The sequence below is a fragment of the Balaenoptera borealis genome, assembly GCF_965194805.1.
Source record: "Balaenoptera borealis genome assembly, chromosome: 12".
Lineage (NCBI taxonomy): Eukaryota > Metazoa > Chordata > Mammalia > Artiodactyla > Balaenopteridae > Balaenoptera > Balaenoptera borealis.
Window position 1 is genome coordinate 36,591,605 of NC_138869.1, and position 23,125 is coordinate 36,614,729.

Genomic DNA, 23,125 nt, shown 5'->3' on the forward strand with positions numbered 1-23,125 from the left:
GGAATGATTTCCAAACAAAATAAAAATACTTAACAAAAGTGCTATCAAAAGTATTACTGTTAAGTTAATGCAGCTATGAAATGTGTTCTCTTTCTATATGACTGAGACTTTCTTTTCCTGATAAATTGAAGTCCCTAACATTGTAGCAAATTCACTAAGCAACCCCATATGTAAGAGCAAATCTGAAAACAGATAAAATTAATTATCCTAGATCCTGAATGCAACTCTTGACGACTTATTCCCACAGCATTTCAGCTTGGCATTCTTTCAGTTGCCTTACACTCAAAATTTTCCTATTAAGAGGGTATTACCATAGTGGACATTATTGGCAAAGAATACAGGGGTTGAGCAAGCCATTACAACTGACCATTCTGCTTAAAGCATGTCTGTTAAGGTCAGATCTACAGAAAGGTAGGGAAGCAGAAATAAACAAGTGACTTAATTTGTATTGATGTTAAATTGGCCCTTGTTTGAATACTTCAAAAGCAATTAAAGAAAGTAACATTCAAACTTGTCACTCTAGCTATTGAAATACAAAGACCAGCCATAAGTAAGTAGGGCACATAGGAAATAGGTTCACACCATTATTTGAGGTTTTTATTCTACCTTCTGATGCATAGTTTGTTCTAAATATATACTTGACCTGGCATTTTTTTTCCTTATTTATGAGTTTGTATTTTCGGATGTTATTATTTTGGATTGCTTTTGTAATAATAAACTCTTCCCATATAGGTATGAAATCACCAGAAGAACAACTGGTGTGTCTGCCACCACAGGAGGCCTTTCCTAACGACCCTCGGGTAATAAGTAGACAGAGAAGTTCTGATTACCAGTTTCCATCCTCTCCATTTACAGACACACTAAAGGGCACCACTGAGGATGACGTGTTGACAGGTCAGGTGGTGACAGTGGAGGAGCAGTGTGTGCCAGCAGCAGAACCGCCTGCAATGAGTGAAACCACAGAAAGGACAGTGTTAGGAGAGTACAGTCTCTTTTCTAGGAAGATAGAAGAGATTCTGAAGCAGAAGAATGTTTCATATGTCAGCAGAATTTCCACACCTATCTTTTCAACACAAGAGAAGATGAAACGGTTTTCTGAGTTCATATATTCTAAGACTTCCAAAGCTGGTGTACAGGAGTTTGTAGATGGCTTGCATGAGAAACTAAATACTGTTATCAAAGCATCAGCCAAGGGTGGGAATTTGCCAGCAGTCAGTCCTAATGATTCTGGTACTAAGACAGCATTGAGTCCTTTGGGAAGGCATGTCATACCAGTTTCCTCAAGCGACTTCAACAATAAACACCTCCTTGAGCCACTTGGTAGTGATCCTGTGAAAGACACCAACTCTAATGAGCAGCATTCCTCTTCGACTTTGGGTTTAACTGAAGCAGAAGTGAACCAGCCACACCATGCCACAGAGCCAGTGGTGACTTCTGATCATACTGTACCTGGTCATACTGCCCGGGAACCAGTAGAAAAAGAAACAAAATCGCCCAGTGATGTAAACATTTCTGCCCAACCAGCTCTTTCAAATTTTATAAGCCAGTTAGAACCTGAAGTATTTAACAGTTTGGTTAAAATCATGAAAGATGTCCAGAAAAATACTGTGAAATTTTATATTCATGAAGAAGAGGAGAGTGTGCTCTGTAAAGAAATAAAGGTAACTAACTGAGAAGGTAATTGTAATGCTGTCTAAACTTCTCTTGTTGGCTCTGACCTCTATAAAATGGATTTTTGTTTGTTTTTAGGTGTTGACCATATTATTTTCATAATTTAATGCAGAGTGGAATAAAAGACTAGTAAGTTTGATTGAATTTAGAACTGGTGATCTAAATATCTTAGAATTTTTAATCTTGTTTTGGATAGTGTCATTTTAAAGACCAGTTGTATACATATTGCAGATACCTTTAAATTGTTGATTTAAAGATTTTCAATGTTTCTTACTGGGTTTTTAACAAAGGGGAGGGAAAGATGCAGAGAAATAAAGGAAGTTGTCAGTGTTTACCTCAGGGGGTTTTATCAATCAGGTAGAAAAAAAAAACTGTCCAGGATGACCTAATGATGATATCTTTTGGCATTTCTTGATGCCCTGGTCATGCCAGATTTCCCAATAGCCCTTATTATCAAAAAACATGGTGATCCTGAAACACTTGCCCAATCATGAAAGATTCCTCCTTGCAAGGTATGTTTTTTGTACTGAAGCTATGGAGTAGACAGGCGTTTCAGGCATTTGGTTTAAAAAAATACACACATAGAGACAGGTATGTAAAATCTGTAACAATAGATACGTAATTTATGGGACAATTATATTAGTGGTTTAATGTTGCCAATTAGTATTCACTAAACTGTGTAGCATTTTAATTCCTTAAGGGAATGCCTTAGTTTTTAAAATAAATGCCTGCTCCTATTTATGGAATTTACTTACCATGATAAGTTTCTGCTTTTTTAGTTAGAGGAAGCAGAGGGGGCTATAAATAAGTGGCATATAGCCAGAGTGGCCCAGAAACTCCATGCTTTGACATGTCCTGAGCCTTTGTCAGTTTGAGGATCTCTTTGACGTCAGCATGTTTCATGTGATGTGCTCATGAGGACGTGAAGAGCATGGAAATGGGGGCAGCAGAGTGCTCAGTGTGCTGCCTTTACCAATTCCCTGTAGTTTCTTGGGAGGATGAAACCAGACTTACCAGGAATTTCTTGGTTGCATTTTTGCCCTGTATGACTGAACATTGAGCTTCTCAACATTCTTCCACCCCCAGCAACATGTTTCCAGCTCTTTGGGGCATAGCTGCGTGGTGGTGTAGGGCTAGATGAGAGAGTGGGTTGGGCACAGTTCCCAGTGTGCTCACCATTACTCCATCTCCTCCCACTGCATTTTAAAAATTGATTGTAACACACTTGTGGGAAATGTGTTTACTTACGAATGGTGCTTTCAATCCATTCTGGCTTAGAATAGATCCTATTTCTGCTATTTATTTTATGTAGAAGAGGAAAAGGATGCTGTGTGTTTTATAAATATGATAGGAAATCAGATCAGAACTTTAATTCTTTTAATCAATATCCATTGGAAATTTTCTAGCAGAAATGTTACAGTATAGTACAGGACTTTATGAATAAAATTTTAAACTTCCTAAATATTTCTGGAGTCAAATTGATTTGTTACTTTATGAGTTAAACTGTCTTATTTAACACAAACTTGCATTTAAAATTTCTTAATGTAAAAAGACCAAAAATTACAAGCAGGCCTATCAGACAGTAATTTACTTTTTCATAACTTGATTGTAAACTGCTCTGAGATTTGCCCAGAGGCTTTAGAAGTTAGAGCAAAATCAAACACTGCAGAAGATGCTTCTTTAGGGCTGCACAGAAACACCCTCTTTGGGTGTGACACTTGTAGACAGCTCTTGAAAGACTGGTTGTGAGGCAACCTTGGTTTAGATGTATGGTTATCTAACCAGCGTGCCAACCCTGAGAAAATTAATCTGCTCCTGTATCTGTGAAATGAGGAATGTGACCTTCAGAATCCTGCAGTTTGCTTCAGAGTCCAGGATTCCCCCAGCAAGCAAAGAGAATTCTGCTGGGACTGGCTATCTTGTGTCCTTTGAAAGGTAGTACCGTGTCACCAGCATGGAAGGATGTGTTAGATGGGAGAGTGTTTTGTTTGAAGGTGTAAACTTGACAGGCATGGCTAATTAATATGTAAGTAATGTTGTACATATTGAAGCTCTGTATGAATGATCCTGGGGCTGTTGTGAGTTAAAGGAGCTACAGTAGTCGTAAAAGTGCTTTTTAACTCTGAAGGAGTATACTGGTAACACTGCTGCATATAATCAAGGGCCTGCTTCAAAAGGAAAGGAAAATGGGAGTGAGGGAGTGGTTAATGACTGAGCTCTGGATTGCCCAGAATAAGTAATAAGAGTTAAGAACCTGGGCTAATCCATTGCTTTTCTGGTTCTGTTACCCCAAGCTAGCATTTACTTGGCTTTGACTGCATAGCATCATAACATCGTGACTGTGACCATTTAAGGTCTGAGCTTCAGAGTCTTCTCTAAGAGTGGACTTGATGATCTCTGAGGTCCCTAGTGTAAGGGCATCATTAATAGTGGTCTAGTAGTAGTTAAACTTAACCACTATCTTGCATTTCTCGTGTTAAATGGATGTTTGCAAAAAAGCTTTTAAATGTTGATTTAGTTTTTTTTCTTTAACAGGAATATCTTATCAAATTAGGCAATACAGAGTGTCATCCAGAACAGTTTTTGGAAAGAAGATCAAAATTAGATAAACTATTGATTATTATTCAAAATGAAGACATTGCAGGTTTCATTCACAAGGTAGACTGTTAAGTTGAATTCTTTACTTACTTTGGTTGTAAAAAATCCTTACTATCTTTGAGACTAAAGCTGTTTGTTTTTAAAATATCCTCATAAGCTTTAAAGGAGATAAAACTTCGAGGTTGGGAGGTTTAGGACTTGAGACCTAAACTACCCTCCGTGAATCAGCTCATGAGATTCATATTTATACCTCTGCAAAATTTTAAATTGTGGCATATCACAGATCTTACCTATTGCTTAAATAGTCAAGACTAAGAATACTGACTCCTTGAATGCCATTGGGTCTGCTGACTCTCTTTATATTGTTATCACCTTCATTTGTATGTCCTAGGTAAAACCTGTTTGTACCCCCCCCTTTGCTGAAGCAGTCCCCCTTTCCCTTGGATTTGGAGGCACCCCATCTAGTCTTAGGAGCCTATCTCAAGTCCTACTGCTCTTTGAAGTCTTTCCTGTTTCAGTCCGTAGGCTGTTGCCTCATTTGAATTCGGACTGTACTCACAGGGCCAGGCAGGTTAGCATTTGTCATTCTCTGTTTCCAGGTCTCTTGTTAAGTGCCTCTTCCTTAGAGTGTTCTGTTCAAGGTAGATAGATAGATGCCCAGTACATAAATGTTGGTTTGTATATTTGGAAATAATGTTGGAAACATTGTTTTTGTGCTTGACTTTGCAGAGGCAACACACTAATATAGGTGAGCCATAGTACATCTCTTGTAGGTTACTTCACACTTGAGTCTGTCTGTCCTTATTTCTATTTTTATTTTGGTATTTAAATAGGTACCTGGCTTGGTGACTTTAAAGAAGCTTCCTTGTGTTAGTTTTGCTGGTGTTGACAGTTTGGATGATGTTAAAAATCACACATACAATGAGTTATTTGTATCTGGAGGTTTTATCGTTTCTGATGAATCCATTCTAAATCCAGAAGTAATCACAATTGGTAAGATTTATTTATTCTTTGTAGCATGTAACTTATGTCTTTTCAAGGTTTTTCTCATTAGTACTCACTCATACTTTTTTAATGTATTGTCCATTCTGCCAGTGACAGATAACTAGTACATTTCTATCATTTCTTTGAGCTTTTATTACCTCAGATTTCTTTCCCATTCTTTTACTCTTTACGAATAATTTCCTCTTAAGTCTGGTATAAAGCAGGGCTGTCTGCACCTACTTCACTTGGATTACTTTTGGTTTGTTATTGTTATCAACATGTTTTTGTTTTTTTGTGTGTAGATGTTATGTTCTTAGATCTCAAAGAGGATATATATAGATCTGTCTCCCTTAGAGGGGAAAAAAGAGAAAGAAAATACTACATAGGAAAGTAGGTGTTCCTACATAGTATCAACAAACACTTCTTCCTTAATTCAGTTGTGGAGTGGGTGACTTGTTTATTGAATTTAAAATGAACTTCATTATCTCTAACAGAGAACCTTAAAAATTTTTTGACATTCCTCGAAGAACTTAGTACTCCAGAAGGAAAATGGCAATGGAAAGTCCACTGTAAATTTCAGAAAAAACTAAAGGAACTGGGCAGGTAAGGTTTGAAAAATAACTATATATTGGTTGTTGATTTTAACATTGTGTTCACAGAATTTTGCTATTTTTTTGTATGTTTGTAAATTATAGATGCTGCTCAGTTTTCACAGATGTCTTTTGCCAGCTGTAAGGGAATGTAGATACTGAATTATTCTAGCCTGTTTGAAAATGGTATTCTTGTTTATGTAGAGGTTTGCTGAAGTTCTAGTTATGTATAGAGATAAAATTGGTTTAAACTTTACCACTTGGGTTTAGAATAATAATCAAAACGGGATAATCAGCATTCTTTATTTTTTTATGGAACTGTATATGCCAAGTAGATCAGGCCCTCTCCTAATTGTTAATCTAATAATATTACACATATGAGAGAAGGATTAATCTTGACATGATAAAGGGATCTATGATTAGGACATTCATTTATGTAATAAGTGATTTCTAACATGCCCAGAAGTCACTTCTCAAAACGTGATTCTTAGAGCACTAGTCCCTTGAGAGGCTCTGCAAATAACTATTGTAATCAGATGAGTTTGGGATACTATATCCTACTACTAGAGTCCATATAATGTACTTATTTACACATTTGAAGATCTGAGAAACTTTGTAGTTAAGGATCCTGTTTTACATTTTGTCAGTCAGCATTTCCGAAACCTAGACCACAAAACATTTTTTTCTTCTAATACCTATGATATTCCATGGGACACACTTAGGGAAATTCAGGCTTTAGTAATTTTAAATTATTTAACTTTTTATTGTATTTCATTTTTTAAAAACTTGTTTTATCTTCAAATCATGTGAAGGAGGCACTGGGGAAGTCTTATCTTTATATAACAGATAGCAATACTGAGGCCCGGAGGTATAACTTGTACAAATTAGTACTGTCATCTTCCTGACAATAGCCAGTAATTTCTACCACATGTTGCCTTGCATCTGGAAGTATAGAAATAGCTCAGAGCCATGTTATTTTTTGAAGGAAAGACTTATATTTTTTTGTCCTTTTACACCTTTCATTACAGTTCTAAATTAGTGAAGCTGAAGAGAAGTGTAATTTATTTAGTAAGTAAGAAGTTGAGATTTTTGTCTGAACTGAATAGCTGGCCCTCAGGCTTTGTACCCAGAGAAAGCCCCTGGAGTTACCCGTGGGTTGCACAATTCCTGCTCTCCCTCTACTAAGAAGCACCTGTACATCAGGCAGTGAGCTAAGCAGTGCGGTTGTCGTTAGTTGTCTCAATTGAGAAATTATGGCTTTAATTTCAAGTGAAAACGTCCATACTAAATTTTAGAAATGCAGATACAGATACTGAACTACTTAATTTCACAGATTGAATGCTAAAGCTCTGAGTCTGTTGACCCTTCTGAATATCTATCAGAAGAAACATCTGGTTGAAATTTTGTCATACCACAACTGTGATTCACAAACTCGGAATGCTCCGGAATTGGATTGCCTTATCAGACTTCAGGCTCAAAACATACAACAACGACACATAGTCTTTTTAACAGGTAAAGAGAGTGAGTGCTCTTAAGCTTTCTACTGTGAATACAGGAATGTGTATGAAAGGATTTTGTGGGACTGTGTTGGGTGTTTCTGAAAATGTGGAGGAAAGGATTTTGTGAGGGCTGGAGGCAGGCATTATCATTTTATATAAGTGTTTTATACTCAACTTTTTCTTTTTTTTTTCAATTTAGAAAAGAGTATCAAGATGCTTTCCAGTTATACTGATAATGGAATAGTGGTTGCGACTGCTGAAGACTTTATGCAAAACTTTAAAAATCTTGTGGGCTATCACAACTCAATCACAGAAGAAAACCTTCCTTTGCTTGGTGCTAATGAGAATCTTGAGTCACAGTCAGGTAACTTTTCAGTAGTTCTCATTTTCTTTAAGGCAGACAGAAAAAGAATGGTTTTGCTTTGATATCATATAATGAAATGCTAATTTTGAAACTGCTCACCTCAGTGTAAACTCAGCTTCAGGGGAAATGTTTCAAGGCATTTATCATTCTTTTACTTAGCATACACAGAATCTGCTCATTTATTATACTGTAGTCAATATAAGCTGTTTGAGTTAATGTAGACTGCATACTATAGAGTAGGCATTTTCTTTTTGAGGGTATGTAAGCTTTATTGGCTTCTGTTGTGAATTAAAGCAGTTTAATTACAAGGTAGTAGAAATATCCATAGCTTTAGTCTTTTGTGAGATGGCCTCTGCTTTGGTTCCAGGTTTTATGTAAAATGAAAGATGTACTTTTGTTTTTGAGAAAAAGCAGAGATGTTCGAACATTTGATACAGCTAACCAGTTTAGTAGTAATCCAATGAAGCTAGATGTCAGAATTTTTATTTTATATTTGTCTTGTCGAATACTGAATTACCGTATAACTTTAGATGCTGTTTTGACATTAACCCCTTTGGAGCTGGGAGTTGGGATTTCCCAACATTAAACGTGAACACATTTCGCAGAAGCTTTTAGCATCGGATTATCTGGACATTCACACCTAGTGTGAGTGTTGTGACTAAGTGAACTTGTGGCAGAAGACCAAGCTTTAAGGGATTGTGGACTTGCAGACCCTGACGCATTATATTGTGTGAGTAGTGTATAATTTTAAAACTTAAACAAATTGTGTATTTCAATAGAGGAGGACTTTTTGTTTTTTAAATGTAGCTCTTTTAGAAAACGATGAAAAGGACGAAGAGGATATGTCTCTGGATTCAGGGGATGAAATCTCACACATAGAAGTATGCAGCAATTTTCATTCAGAAATACTGGAGAAAGAGACCAAAGGATCACGTGGAACAGATCAAAAAAAGAATATTCAAATTGAGTTGCAATCGTCTCTTGACTTGCAAAAAAGTTTATTAGAAGAGAAGACTTATCAAATTGATTCTGAAGAGAGAGCTTCTATTGATATAGTATGCTCTGAAGGAGAGAACAGTAATTCAGCTGAACAGGATTCATATAGCAACTTTCAGGTTTATCACAGTCAATTAAATATGTCCCATCAGTTTAGTCATTTTAATGTTCTCACTCATCAGACATTTTTGGGGACACCATATGCCCTTTCATCAAGTCAGTCTCAAGAAAGTGAAAATTACTTTTTATCTGCTTATACTCAAAACTTGGATAGAGAGAAAACTCCATCTCCATTAAGTTGGTGGAAAAGTGATTGTTCCAGGCCGTTTTCAAAAGAGAAATAATTAATTACAGTAACTTTTTTTTTTTTAAAGTAGGTTGTTGTTATGGACTTTTTCTGTTTCTTAAAAGTGACTTAACAATTTATATTTCATTCTCTAAACAAAAGGTTTCTTTTCCTTTCGCAAATGTTTTTTTCCCTCTTATTTAAATCATGATGGCCTGTAACAGTTGAAGCATCTGAAAATTGAAATAAATATATATATTTTTAACATATATTGTACTTGAATTATCTCATATTGGCACTTTTAAGTTTTACACTTATATGTCATCTGTACTTTGGCTTCAAATTGAAGCCTGTTTTGTATATGAAACTAGATAGTTGCAAAAGGATAGTGAACAATACTGGCTTTACTTTTTTTCCCTCCTCTAATGTCAGATGATCCCAGCTACTTTTGCTGAAATGACATTATCAACTAATGCATTTATTTTAAGCTTTTTTGTATAGTGTTTTTACACAGGTATAAGCCAGTGATGTTAATATTTACAGGATTTTGGCTCTCAATACCTCAAGATTTATTGAACAAAGCCATTTCATTTAGATGATAAAACTATGTACATATAGGACTTAGGACTTAACACCAGGCAGCATTATTTTTTATTTTTAGACTTAACCATGTAAAATCACCTGTTGCTAAAATTTTGGTCAAACTTTTATTTGAGAATATTTGATAATTACAATTTTCAGTGCTTGTGTGGTCCCTGACTTAAACAAAAACCTATCTATCTTTTGAAATATGAAACTGAATTTGGTTATTAAAGGCATTAAACAATTTGAAACAAACTTTTTGCTATAGATTTTTAAATTGTTAGAAAAATGTAAGTATATTTTTCAGGTGGTAAGCACTTAAGTGCTATATACTAAAGCTAACTTTTTAAATTCCCTGATAAAAGTACATGGTGAAGATAAATTTTAAATCCATATGTATTGCTAATTAACTGCCTCTCCATTACTAATACAAACTTTTGTAAATGTTTTTGAAAACTGTGGTTTCTACAATAAAAGAAGTCATTAAAAAAAAACACTTAAAAAAATTTCCACGTAAGCCTAAACTGAATCTGGGCTATTTTAGTAAAAGTAAGTATGTCAGACTTTCCTTTGGCGCCTCAAAAGAACTTTGAGTTCTACTCTTTAAAATCTTTTTATAGAGCAAAATATGTAAGTGGTATTTTTAAGCTACATGTAAAAAGTGTGGAAGAACACTGTAAACTCCAGACTCTGTTAAGGTAAGTAGATAAATACCCACATTGTGATGAGTAGAAAAAAAAAATTTTTTTTTTTTAACTACTAAGCTTTTTTACAAAAGTGTCTTGTTTTATTGTTTTTAAATATATATATATACACACAGCATTTTACTACATAATGTACAAGTTTTAAATAAGCATTTTAAAAAGAAATCTAGGCTATTTGATAAATACAGTTAAGCAACAACCAACCACATTTTATAATTTGGAAGACAAATCAAATGTAAAGGATTTGATTTTCTACATTTAAAATGCACTAAAATTCTCTTCTTGATTTGCAGCTAAAGGCATGAGATTAGTTTCCAACTCTCTTTGCTTCTGGAGAAGGCCCTGAAATCATATTGATATGTTAGTACGGTGTGCAGCAGAGGGGCAAATTATTCCTATTTTACCTTTCTGTCTTGTTGTTAATCCAGAACTATATTTACTTTGAAAACACGTATTATGCTCAGTTACTTGGCCATAGCTTAAACTTTATCTTTGTCATGTTTAACTCAAAAATTTTCAATTTTTACACCAGACTTTCCTCACTTGGATACTGTGCAGCTATCACACATTTGTAAGATTATATTTTTAGCCATACAACCAATAGAAATGACCTTTCTTAAAACCGTGTCTCCTAACTGTGGGGCTGAACACCACCTCTTTCCTTTTCCCCAGATGCTCTTAAAATGGGCATGAGTCTCCCTTTAACATCCGGTGTTTATCCTGACTGCATTAACCTTAGTGGCTAGTACAAGGCCCTGCTGAAGTAAGATACGGTCACTATATAGGTGAAGGTGTATGTACATCACATTCCTTTCTCTTAGACTCACAACTTTTGTCTCTACTAAGCTAGAATATGCCTTGTCACTTTAAAAAGGGATTTATGTAAAAATCTTCACTGTGTGAATTACCAAGCTTGAGTTACAAAATTCAATCCGCATCTAACCAAAGCTACAGCATTTAAAAAACTAAGGGACACTTCATAATCCTGGGTTAGTGGGGGTGATTTTCTAGTTCTACAGAAAGAATTGTTTACGCAACACTTGAATCAACAATTTGAAAAGCAGGAGGCATTCATAAATGACTGGACATGGAAAAGGGTACTCATAAAAACTACAGTTTATTTTCCCCAAATACACAAAGTATACTGTGAATCAAAGCTAATCACAAAACCAGTTTTGCAAGTCTTTTTTTTTTTAAGGCCAGCTGGTAGAGAACAGTTATAGCCTTAAATATTGGATGTGTTACCTGATTTTATTTTTATCTGAGCAGGATAATGAGTCACAATTGGTCTGGGAGAAAAAGTAGTCTGGTAAGATTATACATGTAATTTCACACTGAGTTATATTACTCTTTGGGACTTGTGTCAAGTTCTACTCCAAACACGGCCAACACGTTCATTTAAAAAAATGTGAACTGCATTACTAAGAATTAAAGCATAACTAACTGCATTACTAAGAATTAAAGCATAACTGTATTTTCTGCCTTTGGTTTTAGGGCCTTATTGATCATACTTTGCCATTTCAAATGTATGCATTTTTCATTCAATAAAGTTGTCTTAATATTCAAAATGTCTCATGATTTCATGCTGGAAAGAAACAGTCTTTTAGAGATGGCAATGTGAAAGAAATAGAAGGAAAGTTGTGTTTTTTAAAAAAGAATCAGCACCTGTACATTAAACTGACATGTGGTGAAGTCACGTTAAGTCATGTAACCTACGATGCTTAGTAAAACTGGTAAACACAGCCCTCCACCAGAAAATGGTCACATCCACACTTTAGAAGAGCTCATACCTGTCTCAGTTCTGACAGTCCCTTAAGGATTGCTTGCTGTCGATCCCTGTTTTTCACCAAGTTAGGATTAAGAAGTGGATCCCTGAGATGGTCAAAAAGCTGTTCTTGGTCACAGTCTGAAGCCAGATAAAAATGACAAAATTCAAATACATTTATAATAATATGAAATAGCCCTATGCTATAACATTCTATGGATTCATTAATAAATTTATATCCTAGGAAAGCACCAAGTAAAATTTAAGTAATAAATATTCAATAAAAATTTTAATAATTGACTCTGAAAGAGAGAAATTCTTACTACCTCTCCTGGGGCAATTTGGATTTTTAATTGGGGGGGGTACACTTATATTTACTTACCATGTGGATTTTGGTACTGAGGATCCTGGGTTAAAGGCCTAGACAATGGTGCATCTGGATCAAGGTAATAGATCTCATTGGTTCGGACATAGGGAATAAAATGAAATGGTTCAGAAAACCCAGGTGAGAATTCTGTTTGACTATCTCCTGAGATCAGATTCTCTCTTTCATAAGTACTGTTTTTTAGTGTCTGAGTTTGCTGTGTTCTGTTCTTCACTGCCGGAACTGGTGGTGATTGAGACCTGTATTTTTCCAAAAAGCACAATAAGGGACTTCTTAAAAAGCATGAATGAAAAATTGTGTATTTTATTTTAGATTAAGCATATTCTATTCTTTAATCACATTTCAATTTATTCTAAATGTACCTATAACACCTTTAGGAACACTATATGTAAGAGGCTTGAGTTCTATGATACCATTTCCTAAAACAGGGCAACAAAATGGGATTAATTTGGGGTTTACTAGTACTTGCTGAGGATATATATATGCTAGAACAGGGAGAAAAATTTACTAGCTTCTGAGGATCAATGCTACCTAATTTAAACCTAATGTTTCTCCTTAGATAATTCACCATAAAATAATATACTTACCGCCTAAACTAAACTTGCTATTAGAGCCACATTCAGAGACAGCTTAAACCAGCTGGTTCGTGCACAAAAGCAGAGAATAAAAATTCTAACAATTTTAAATCTCCCATTGGTTAATTTCTCATTATCCCTACCAGTCATTTATTCCCTCCCCCCTCAACCCAAGCAGAATGTCTATTCCACTGCTGACATATCTGGAAAATCAAAACTGTTAAAGTCTGAAGATAACAAAACGTCACCCACATTCCTGCTCAGGATGCCTAGGTCCAGTCCAATTTGGACCTTCAAATTCTAGGTAAAATGCCGACACCCTTTCCCTTAAACCTCTACTCACCTGAAGTCACAAACTTTCCTGTTACTGTCTTCACAGACATGCATACATGCTTCATCTCACCTATATCTTGAGCAAGTACTTTATATCACACAGAAAGCACTAAGTAGCTATGGAATCCATAACATACCTTTCCTTGCTGAAAGAATTAATTCTCCGAGGTTCTTCTTCCTAAGTGATAGACAGGAGTTAACAGTGTTTCCATACGTCCCCACAAATGTTTTTAGTGGTTACTTGTTGAAATAATCTGAGGATAATATTTGAGTAACATATACTGGATAATAGGATAGGAGAGGCTTGGTATTTCTCCAGAGTCAGAGAAACCAATCCAGTAATTCCTGACCTTGTAAATTATCCTCTGTCTATATGGACTATAAACAAGAGTTTTGAATGGGTATCTGAATAAAGAATAGCATTAATCTATACAGGGTTTAAGTGTAAACTTTTTCTGTAAAGGACAGATAGTAAACACTTGGCTTTGTGAGCCATGTGGTCTCTGTTGCAACTACTCTAAACTCTTCTTGCAGCATGAAGCCAGCCACAGACAATAGGTAAAAAAATGAGCATGGCTGTATTCCTAAAAAACTTTGCAAAAGCAGGCAGCAAGACGGATTTGCCCACTGGCCATAGTTTGTTGACCCCTGGTGTAAATAAACTACAGCAAATTTCTAGAACTCTTATTCAGACCCAGAATAGCCTTGTCAAAACATGCATGTGTGGAACTATATTCTCATTCTAAAAACTTCAATACATGCTTTAAAATATTTTTTAAGACAGAAGAGCTTTACCTTTTTGACTAGCTGCCACCTGAAACCTGGTTCAGTTTCTTGATGAGATGAATGAAGAACATCTGGTGAAGTGACTCTATTTTGAGACAGGTGTCCAGGATTATTTCTTTCTACCAAATGAAGCAGTTCCATCTGCCTTCTTACTCTTTTTTCTTCTCTCAGCTTTTGAAGCTGTTTAGGGTACTTTTCTGATGCTGGAATATACCGTCTCAGTGGTTTATTTATATTCCAATCAGGCCTTTTAGGACACTTCTTCATATGTTTTGTTTGTTTCTCTGTTCTTGTGAACTGATTACACTGGTCATTATACCAACTGTTTTCTTTTTCTAAGTTGGCTCCGTTATCATGATTTACTAGTTCTTGCTTGTTCTTCTTAGTGTTAAACTGTTCATTAAATTCTGCAGGAATCTCAGGAGATGAACAGTTTATAACAGTTTCCCTCTCTATTACCGAGCCACAGCGTGATTCTATGTTGGTAAATATTCCTCCATTTAAGTCATCTAAAAAAAAGTTTCAGATGAATAATTTTTAAAAAATTGTGGTAAAACATACATAATGCAAAATTTACCATTTTAACCATTTTTTTCAAAGGCATTAAAACTGCCCTCTAAAACTTTGGTTTGAAAATTGAAAAAAAAAAATTCTATACCCACTAAACAACTCCCCATCCCCCGCTTCCTGCCAGCTTGTAGCAACCACCATACTACTTTGTCTCTATGATTGTCTCTTTTTGTGACTTATTTCTGTTAGCATAATGTCCTCAAAGTTCATCCAAGTTGTAGCATGTGTAAGAATATCCTCCTTTTTAAGGCTGAATACACACACACATACCATAAAACATTCCACTGTATGTATATACCACATTTTTGTTTATCCATTCATCTGTCAAGGGACACTTGGGGTGCCTCCACCTTTGGGCTATTCTTCAAGACCTTACTTTTTTCAGTTCTTCTGACTACACCCAGAAGTGGAATCGCCAGACCATATGGTAATTATAAATTTTCTGAGGAAATGCCATTCTGTTTTCTTTAGCAGCTGCACCATTTTACATTCCCACCAACAATGCACAAGGGTTCCAATTTCCCTAAATCTTCCATTAAACCAGTTTTAAGTGTACAATTCAGTGGCACCAAGCACACTCATGATGCCACACAATTCCAGACCCCATCATCACCTCAAGCAGAAACCCTGCACCCACTAAGCAGTAACTCCCCATTCCACCCTCCTTCCCAACCCTCAGCAACTTCCACTCTACTTTCCACTTCTGATTTGTCCACCCAACCCTAAATTCCTTACACCAGTGGAACTATACAATATATGTGTCTCCCTGCACAACTGCCCCCTCCCCTCACGTCCAGCTTATTTCACTCAGCGTAATGCCTTCAAGGATCATTCAAGCTACAGCACACATCAGAACTTCAGATGATTCACTCTTTATTTTTTTATTTTATTTTTGGCTGCGTTGGGTCTTCGTTGCGGCGCATGGGCTTTCTCTAGTGGCGAGTTGGAGCTACTCTTCGTTGCGGTAGTCGGCTTCTCATGGTGGTGGCTTCTCTTGTTGCGGAGCATGGGGTCTAGGTGTGCCGGCTTCAGTAGTTGTGGCACATGGGCTCAGCAGTTGTGGCTCGTGGGCTCCAGAGCGCAGGCTCAGTAGTTGCAGCACATGGGCCCAGCTGCTCTGTGGCATGTGGGATCTTCCCGGAGCAAGGCTCGAACCTGTGTCCCTCGCACTGGCAGGGTGGATTCTTAACCACTGTGCCACCAGGGAAGCCCTCATGTACTTTTTTAATGTCTGTATCTCATATACCATCATGCTGTGCCTCCAGGCCATCCCTGAATCACATACAACCTTTTACTTTTTTCCATTTTGAAAACAGGAAAAGTTCACCATTCGAACAAGACATCTAAAATCTCCTTAAAATTTATATAATGTTCATGATTATATATGTATGTGTTCAGCTATCACAACAATTGAGCAACAAAATTACTTTGTTGCTCAAAAGGCTTTTTTTCACATATGATTAAAATTTTAAATTCACAATTAGCTAATGAAAGGTCTGGGTTGCCCATTAAAAAAAAAAAGTCCAATTATTGCTGTAAGTTTGTTATTCCAGACTAGAGCTGCTCCAGGACTAATCCTAGTAAGGCTGCCCAGCCTACATCATTTTCATACTGGATATCCTTTTTTGCCACTCCTCACCCACTTTACACCTTTCTCTCCCCTGCTCTCTGCCCTAGCAGGCTGACTGGTAAGAACCTTATCAATGGGTTCCTGGGTCCTCTGGCTTCTGTTTCTGTCAAGAGTGTTCATATGCAGATTATAGGAAGGGAAAAGAGTGAATTCAGGATACTTATCCCACTGGCTCATTCCCTGTGAGCTGACCTCAGGCTGACTCTGTCCCTTTACCAAAGGTTCCCCTCAAAGTTATCTCTATACAACGCTTGTCTTCTAGGTTCTGGTAACAGGTCAGTTGCTACTAGCACCAGAGTCAAAGCACTATTGCTGTATTCCCTCACAGCCACTCCTTTGAAAATACTCTTTTTAAATAAGCCATCTTTAATTATTCTACTTTGGGACCCTGACTGATTAAATTCCCTTAGAGTCACCCAGTGATAATATACATAATTTCACGGTCTTAAAGACCTAGTTTGACTTCCTCTTTTTTTTTTTTTTTTTTGTTTGACTTCCTCTTAAGTGATGTGTAGGATTTATATAATTTTGTTATTTATCTGGACATAGAAAAGGGACCAAACCACATTCTTCAAGCTTACGAGCAAACTATAAAAAAAGTTTTGTTTTTTTAATAAACTAAACAGGTTGCTTTACCCCACTTCCCTTTTCAAATTCCCTTCTACCTTCCTGTCATATTATGTAATTTGGTGTTGTATTGAAGATCTAAAATTAACTGGCAGAAATAGAGGTATGTTAGAGGATGGATTTCCATTAAGACATTCTGGGCTTGGGGCTCAGTACTAGCCAACTCCAGAGTAGCTTTTTGATATTTCTAAAGGAACATTAATATTATCTCCTAACTTATGGCCAGCCAAATTGGTTTTTGTCTCTTTTTAAGTTACCAAGGGATCCCCAAGACCACAAATAACTGACAGGAGGGTCCACTGGTAATTAGTTTAAAAACTGAAGGTCTGGTTCAAGGTGGTGACCTAGGAAGATCCTGAACTCGCCTCCTACGGACACACTTGAACCTATAGTGACATAGGGAACAATTTCCTCTGAAAAAAACCTAAAGAACTGGCTGGGCGACTCCTACACATTGCGCAAGTGTGTAGACGCACACCATCAAAGCAGGTGGGAGAGGCTGAGACACAGTCAAGCCATAAACCCCACCCCTGTACTGCAACCCACAATTGGGAGGGAACTCAAAACCCAGAGCTTTTCCCCAAGGAGTTAAGGGTTTGAACCCCACATTGGGTACTCCCACTTTTAAGATCTGCACAGAACAGATAATCCCCCAAAACATATAGCACTGAAAACCAATGCGGCTCATGTCCACAAGACCCACAAAGCTATAGCAGAAGGGAGAAACAGCTCTGAAAGGGCTCACTTACCCCAGGGCCCAGTGCAGAGGCAGCTGATTACACCCAAATGTGAAAGAGGCTCATTTAAAAATATGTTGAAGCGTTGGCCCAAGGGGCAGGAATTGTAACAACACATCTAGGGGCAGGAATGTAACTTAACACATCTAGGGGCAGGAATGTAACTTAACACATCTAGGGGCAGGAATGTAACTTAACACACCTAGGGGCTTGCTGGAATACTCTTGGGATGGGGGTGGGGATGAGGATGGTGGGCACCACCTGTTTTTTTTTAAAAAAAAAAAACCACTAGGCCTTTTATTCCCACCTTGCCGTCCCCACCCCAGCTGTTACACTGCCCCCCACCCAACTTCAACATGTACAACAAACCCTCAGCAAACATCATTCTCAATGGTGAAAAACTGAAAGCATTTCCTCTAAGATCAGGAACAAGACAAAGATGTCAACTCTCGCCACTTTATTCAACATAGTTTTGGAAGTCCGAGCCATGGCAATCAGAGAAGAAAAAGAAATAAAAGGAATACAAATTGGAAAAGAAGAAGTAAAACTGTCACTGTTCGCAGATGACATGACACTATACACAGAAAATACTAAAGATGCCACCAGTAAACTACTAGAGCTAATCAATGAATCTGGTAAAGCTGAAGGATACAAAATTAATACACAGAAATCTCTTGCATTCCTATACACTAACAACGAAAGAGCAGAAAGAGAAATTAAGGAAACAATCCCATTTACCATTGCAACAAAAAGAATAAAATACCTAGGAATAAACCTACCTAGGGAGACAAAAGACCTGTATGCAGAAAACTATAAGGCACTGATGAAAGAAATTAAAGATGACACCAACAAATGGAGAGAGATACCATGTTCTTGGATTGGAAGAAACAATATTGTGAAAATGATTATACTACCCAAAGCAATCTACAGATTCAGTGCAATCCCTATCAAATTACCAATGGCATTTTTCACAGAACTAGAACAAAAAATTTCACAATTTGTATGGAAACACAAAAGACCCCACACAGCCAAAGCAATCTGCAAAAAGAAAAATGGAGCTAGAAGAATCAGGCTGCCCGACTTCAGACTATACTACAAAGCTACAGTAATCAAGACAGTATGGTACTGGCCCCAAAACAGAAATATAGATCAATGGTACAGGATAGAAAGCCCAGAGATAAACCCATGCACCTATGGTCACCTAATCTATGACAAAGGAGGCAAGGATATACAATGGAGAAAAGACAGTCTCCTTAATTAAGTGGTGCTGCGAAAACTGGACAGCTACATGTAAAAGAATGAAATTAGAACATTCTCTAACACCATACACAAAAATAAACTCAAAATGGATTAAAGACCAGACACTATAAAATTCTTAGTGGAAAACATAGGCAGAACACTCTTTGACATAAATCACAGCAAGATCTTTTTTGACCCACCTCCTAGAGTAATGAAAATACAAACAAAAATAAACAAATGGGACCTAATTAAACTTCAAAGTTTTTGCACAGCAAAGGAAACTATAAAGAAGAGGAAAAGACAACCCTCAGAATGGGAGAAAATATTTGCAAACGAAGCAACTGACACAGGATTAATGTCCAAAATATACAAACAGCTCATGCAGCTCAATATCAAAAAAACAAACAACCCAATCCAAAAATGGGCAGAAGACCTAAATAGACATTTTTCTCCAAAGAAAACATACAGATGGCCAAGAGGCATATGAGAAGATGCTCAACATCACTAATCCTTAGAGAAATGCAAATCAAAACTACAATGAGGTGTCACCTCACACCAGTCAGAATGGCCATCATCAAAAAATCTACAAACAATAAATGCTGGAGAGGATGTGGAGAAAAGGGAACCAACCCTTTTACACTGTTGGTGGGAATGTAAACTGATACAGCCACTGTGGAGAACAGTAAGGAGGTTCCTTAAAAAACTAAAACTAGAACTACCATATGACCCAGCAATCCCACTACTGGGCATATACCCTGAGAAAACTGTAATTCAAAAAGACACATGGGACTTCCCTGGTGGCACAGTGGTTAAGAACCCTCCTGCCAATGCAGGGGACACAGGTTCAAGCCCTGGTCCGGGAAGATCCCACATGCTGTGGAGCAACTAAGCCCGTGTGCCACAACTATTGAGTCTGTGCTCTAAAGCCCGCGAGCCACACTACTGAAGCCCGCGTGCCTAGAGCCCATGCTCTGCAACAAGAAAAGCCACTGCAATGAGAAGCCCGTGCACCACAATGAAGAGTAGCTCCCATCGCCGCAACTAGAGAAAGCCCACGCACAGCAATGAAGACCCAACGCAGCCAAAAATAAATAAAAAAATACATGTTTAAAAACAAAACAAAAGGCTTCCCTGGTGGCGCAGTGGTTGAGAATCTGCCTGCCAATGCAGGGCACACGGGTTCGAGCCCTGGTCTGGGAAGATCCCACATGCCGCGGAGCAACTGGGCCCGTGAGCCACAACTACTGAGCCTGCGCATCTGGAGCCTGTGGTCCGCAACGAAAGGCCATGACAGTGAGAGGCCTGCGCACCGCGATGAAGAGTGGCCCCAGCTCGCCGCAACTAAAGAAAGCCCTCGCACAGAAACGAAGACCCAACAAAGCCAAAAATAATAATAATAATAATAATAAATAAGTAAATAAAATTAAAAACAAACAAACAAACAAACAAAAAAAAAACAAAAAGACACATGTACCCCAATGTTCACTGCAGCACTATTTACAATAGCCAGGTCATGGAAACAGCCTAAATGTCCACTGACAGATGAATAGATAAAGAAGATGTGGTACATATATACAATGGAATATTACTCAGCCATAAAAAGGAACAAAATTGGGTCATTTGTAGAGATGTGGATGGACCTAGTCTGTCATACAGAGTGTGAAGTTAAGTCAGAAAGAGAAAAACAAATATCGTATATTAATGCATATATGTGGAATCTAGAAAAATAGTACCGATGAACCTATTCCCAGAGGAGGAATAGAGACATAGATGTAGAGAATGGATGTGTGGACACACAGGGTGGGGAAGGGGAGGGTGGGATGAATTGGGAGATTAGGTTTGACATAAATACACTACCATGTGTAAAACAGATAGCTAGTTGGAACCTGCGGTATAGCACAGGGAGTTCAGCTTGGTGCTTTGTGATGACCTAAATGGGCCGGATGTGGGGGCAGGGGAGGGAGGTCCAAGAGGAGGGGATATATGTATACACATAGCTGATTCACTTTGTTGTACAACAAAGTGTACAATATTCACTTCGTTGTATATTGTAAAGCAATTATACTCCAATAAAATAAATATATAAAGTGATAGCTCATAAATTGGCTTTTATGCAGTTTTGGACTATTCCACGGATTACAAAAGCTTGAACTCAAGACAGGCTCTCCTCACCGAAATGAAGCAGTGGGATGAACTCACCTTGCAGTGACAGTTTAAAAATTTAAGTCAAGTTCCTCCAAAGTTTTAAAGTCAGCAGGTGAAAAATACCTTAGATAAGTTTGAAATAAGGAATACCTTACATTGTACTGTAAGTGTTTATTATATAAGAATGAATAAAAATGAGGTGGGAGAAGTACAGGTAGATGCATACTAAGAACTACTGCCATTTTGAATACTAGCCAAAACTATTTTCCTTACAGATGTTTCTGTAAGGATTTTCTCTAAGCACTCTGTAATTTTAAGAAGTACTTTAATAAATGTTTATACTCAAAAAAATATAAATAAATAAAATTTAAAAAATTAAAAAACACTAAGCCTTTTATTACCAACTTGCTGCCCCTGCCCCGCTGTTACACTCCCCACCCCCAGCTTCAAACGGGCGGGGGGGAGGGTGGGGGGAGGTACCATCTTCACACTCACCCTCTGCCTTGCTATAGCTGGTGCAAGCCATCTTCACCCGCTCCCTTTATCCCATTTCAGAGTGCGAGTATCTCCTGAAGGGGAACTTTTAGCGAGTATCTCCTGAAGGGAACTTTTACATGCATCTGGTGCCCTGGTTTTTGCAGCTGTTGCCCAGTGGATGCCCCCTGATGGCCTGGCTCTGGAGGCAGGGGTTGGTGGGGGGAAGGGCGGGTCACATTCCTGGGTCCCATGAAACTGTTAACAATCAGAGAAACAGTTCTTGGCAGATTATCACCCCCAGGGCACTGCATGGATAGCAGGCTGAAACAAACCCCAGTCTTTCTGAGAAAGATTCCTATTTGCTTCTCCAAAAGGTTTGGCCTTAAGGGTAGGCTTCTAGTTTGGTACACATCTAGGGGTCTACGGACAAGCTCTCAGGGAATGGAAACCGTTAGATGCAATCTTTGCATTATTTCTCTGCCTTACTCCAGCCTTCCAGTATTTCCCAAAAAGCTTATACCTTTGCAAGGTGCCCCAATTATTGCAGCTGCCACCAGGGGACACTTCTACATCACCTGGTTATAGTGGCCCAGCGCTTATGCTTACAGGACTGTAACCAATGGAGAAAGAGTTCTTAAATAGCTACTACTGCCAGGGCACAGCAAAAGAAAACAGATGCAGGAGTTTAGTCTCTCTGTGAAAGAAGCCTATTAGCTTATCATAGCTACAGCCTGAGGGGAAGGCTCCTAATTAAACACATATCTAAGGGCTGACTGTAACCCTTTCCAGACACCTTAGAGGTCAAGCACCATCTTCATACTCTCAGCTATGCTCTAGTCCTCCATTATCTCTTGGAGGGGAGCTCTTACCTGTCTCTGGTGCCCCAGGTTTTACGTCTTGTGCCCTGGTTTCTGCAGCTGCTGCCTGGGGGACGTCTCTTGATTGCCTGGCTCTGGTGACCAGAGGGGCTTGTGTTCCAGGGTCTCATGGGACTATAACAATTGAAAATTATTGGCATGTTACCACCCCCAGGGCACTACACAAACAGGAAACTGAAACACATACACCCTATCTTTCCATGAAAAAGGTCTACCTGCTTATCCTGGAGCTTTGGCCTGAGGGGCAGGCTTCAGGTTTGGCATGCATCTAGAGGCCTACTGAGGTGCTCTCAGGGACGTAGGCTGCTGGACGCCATCTTTGCACTTATCCTCTGCCTCACTACATCTTGCTGACGTCTCCCAGAAAAGAGCTTATACACTTGTCTGGAGCCCCAGTTTTTGCTACTGCCATCCAGGAGACACCTCCAGAACGCCCAGCTCTGATGGCCAGTGGAGCTCATGCTTGCAGTCCCACAGGACTGTATATACTTGTATACTTTAAAAGACTGCCTGCAAGTCTGGCTTCCAGTCAGCCTGAATCTAGGTGCATAGATTTGGGACACTGACAAGTCCTGGCACCTCCTCAACCACTGGGAGCTATTAAAAATAGAATATGCTGCACGGACAATCACAAAGGCTTGAGATACAACCAAAAGCTAGGGTAAGATTGAATGATAAGGTTCATTTCCTACACAAGGCCACTC

The 23,125-nt window shown here is 38.1% G+C and overlaps 2 protein-coding genes across 20 annotated transcripts in view; one reads left to right on the forward strand and one right to left on the reverse strand.

The window, feature by feature from the left end:
• TASOR (transcription activation suppressor) overlaps positions 1-9,257 on the forward strand; it is a 47,479-nt gene extending 38,222 nt beyond the window's left edge. For 4 of the 12 annotated variants that reach the window (XM_082345775.1, XM_082345777.1, XM_082345770.1 and 1 more), the window contains 7 exons: positions 733-1,661; positions 4,207-4,329; positions 5,103-5,262; positions 5,748-5,856; positions 7,177-7,355; positions 7,542-7,706; positions 8,514-9,257. In XM_082345775.1, coding sequence (XP_082201901.1) covers positions 733-1,661; positions 4,207-4,329; positions 5,103-5,262; positions 5,748-5,856; positions 7,177-7,355; positions 7,542-7,706; positions 8,514-9,046 — 2,198 coding nt within the window. In that variant the 3' untranslated portion in view covers positions 9,047-9,257. Of the gene's footprint in view, positions 1-732; positions 1,662-4,206; positions 4,330-5,102; positions 5,263-5,555; positions 5,644-5,747; positions 5,857-7,176; positions 7,356-7,541; positions 7,707-8,236; positions 8,460-8,513 lie in introns of those variants that run through there. The other 8 variants (XM_082345776.1, XM_082345778.1, XM_082345779.1 and 5 more) reach the window with 5 other exon arrangements.
• Positions 8,979-23,125, reverse strand: part of CCDC66 (coiled-coil domain containing 66) — a 51,957-nt gene continuing 37,810 nt past the window's right edge. For 7 of the 8 annotated variants that reach the window (XM_082345788.1, XM_082345786.1, XM_082345783.1 and 4 more), the window contains 5 exons: positions 14,128-14,627; positions 13,470-13,510; positions 12,422-12,663; positions 12,065-12,180; positions 8,979-10,616 (listed from right to left, as the gene is read on the reverse strand). In XM_082345788.1, the coding sequence (XP_082201914.1) occupies positions 10,533-10,616; positions 12,065-12,180; positions 12,422-12,663; positions 13,470-13,510; positions 14,128-14,627 (983 nt within the window). In that variant the 3' untranslated portion in view covers positions 8,979-10,532. The remainder of the gene's footprint in view (positions 10,617-12,064; positions 12,181-12,421; positions 12,664-13,469; positions 13,511-14,127; positions 14,628-23,125) is intronic. The other variant, XM_082345784.1, reaches the window with a different exon arrangement.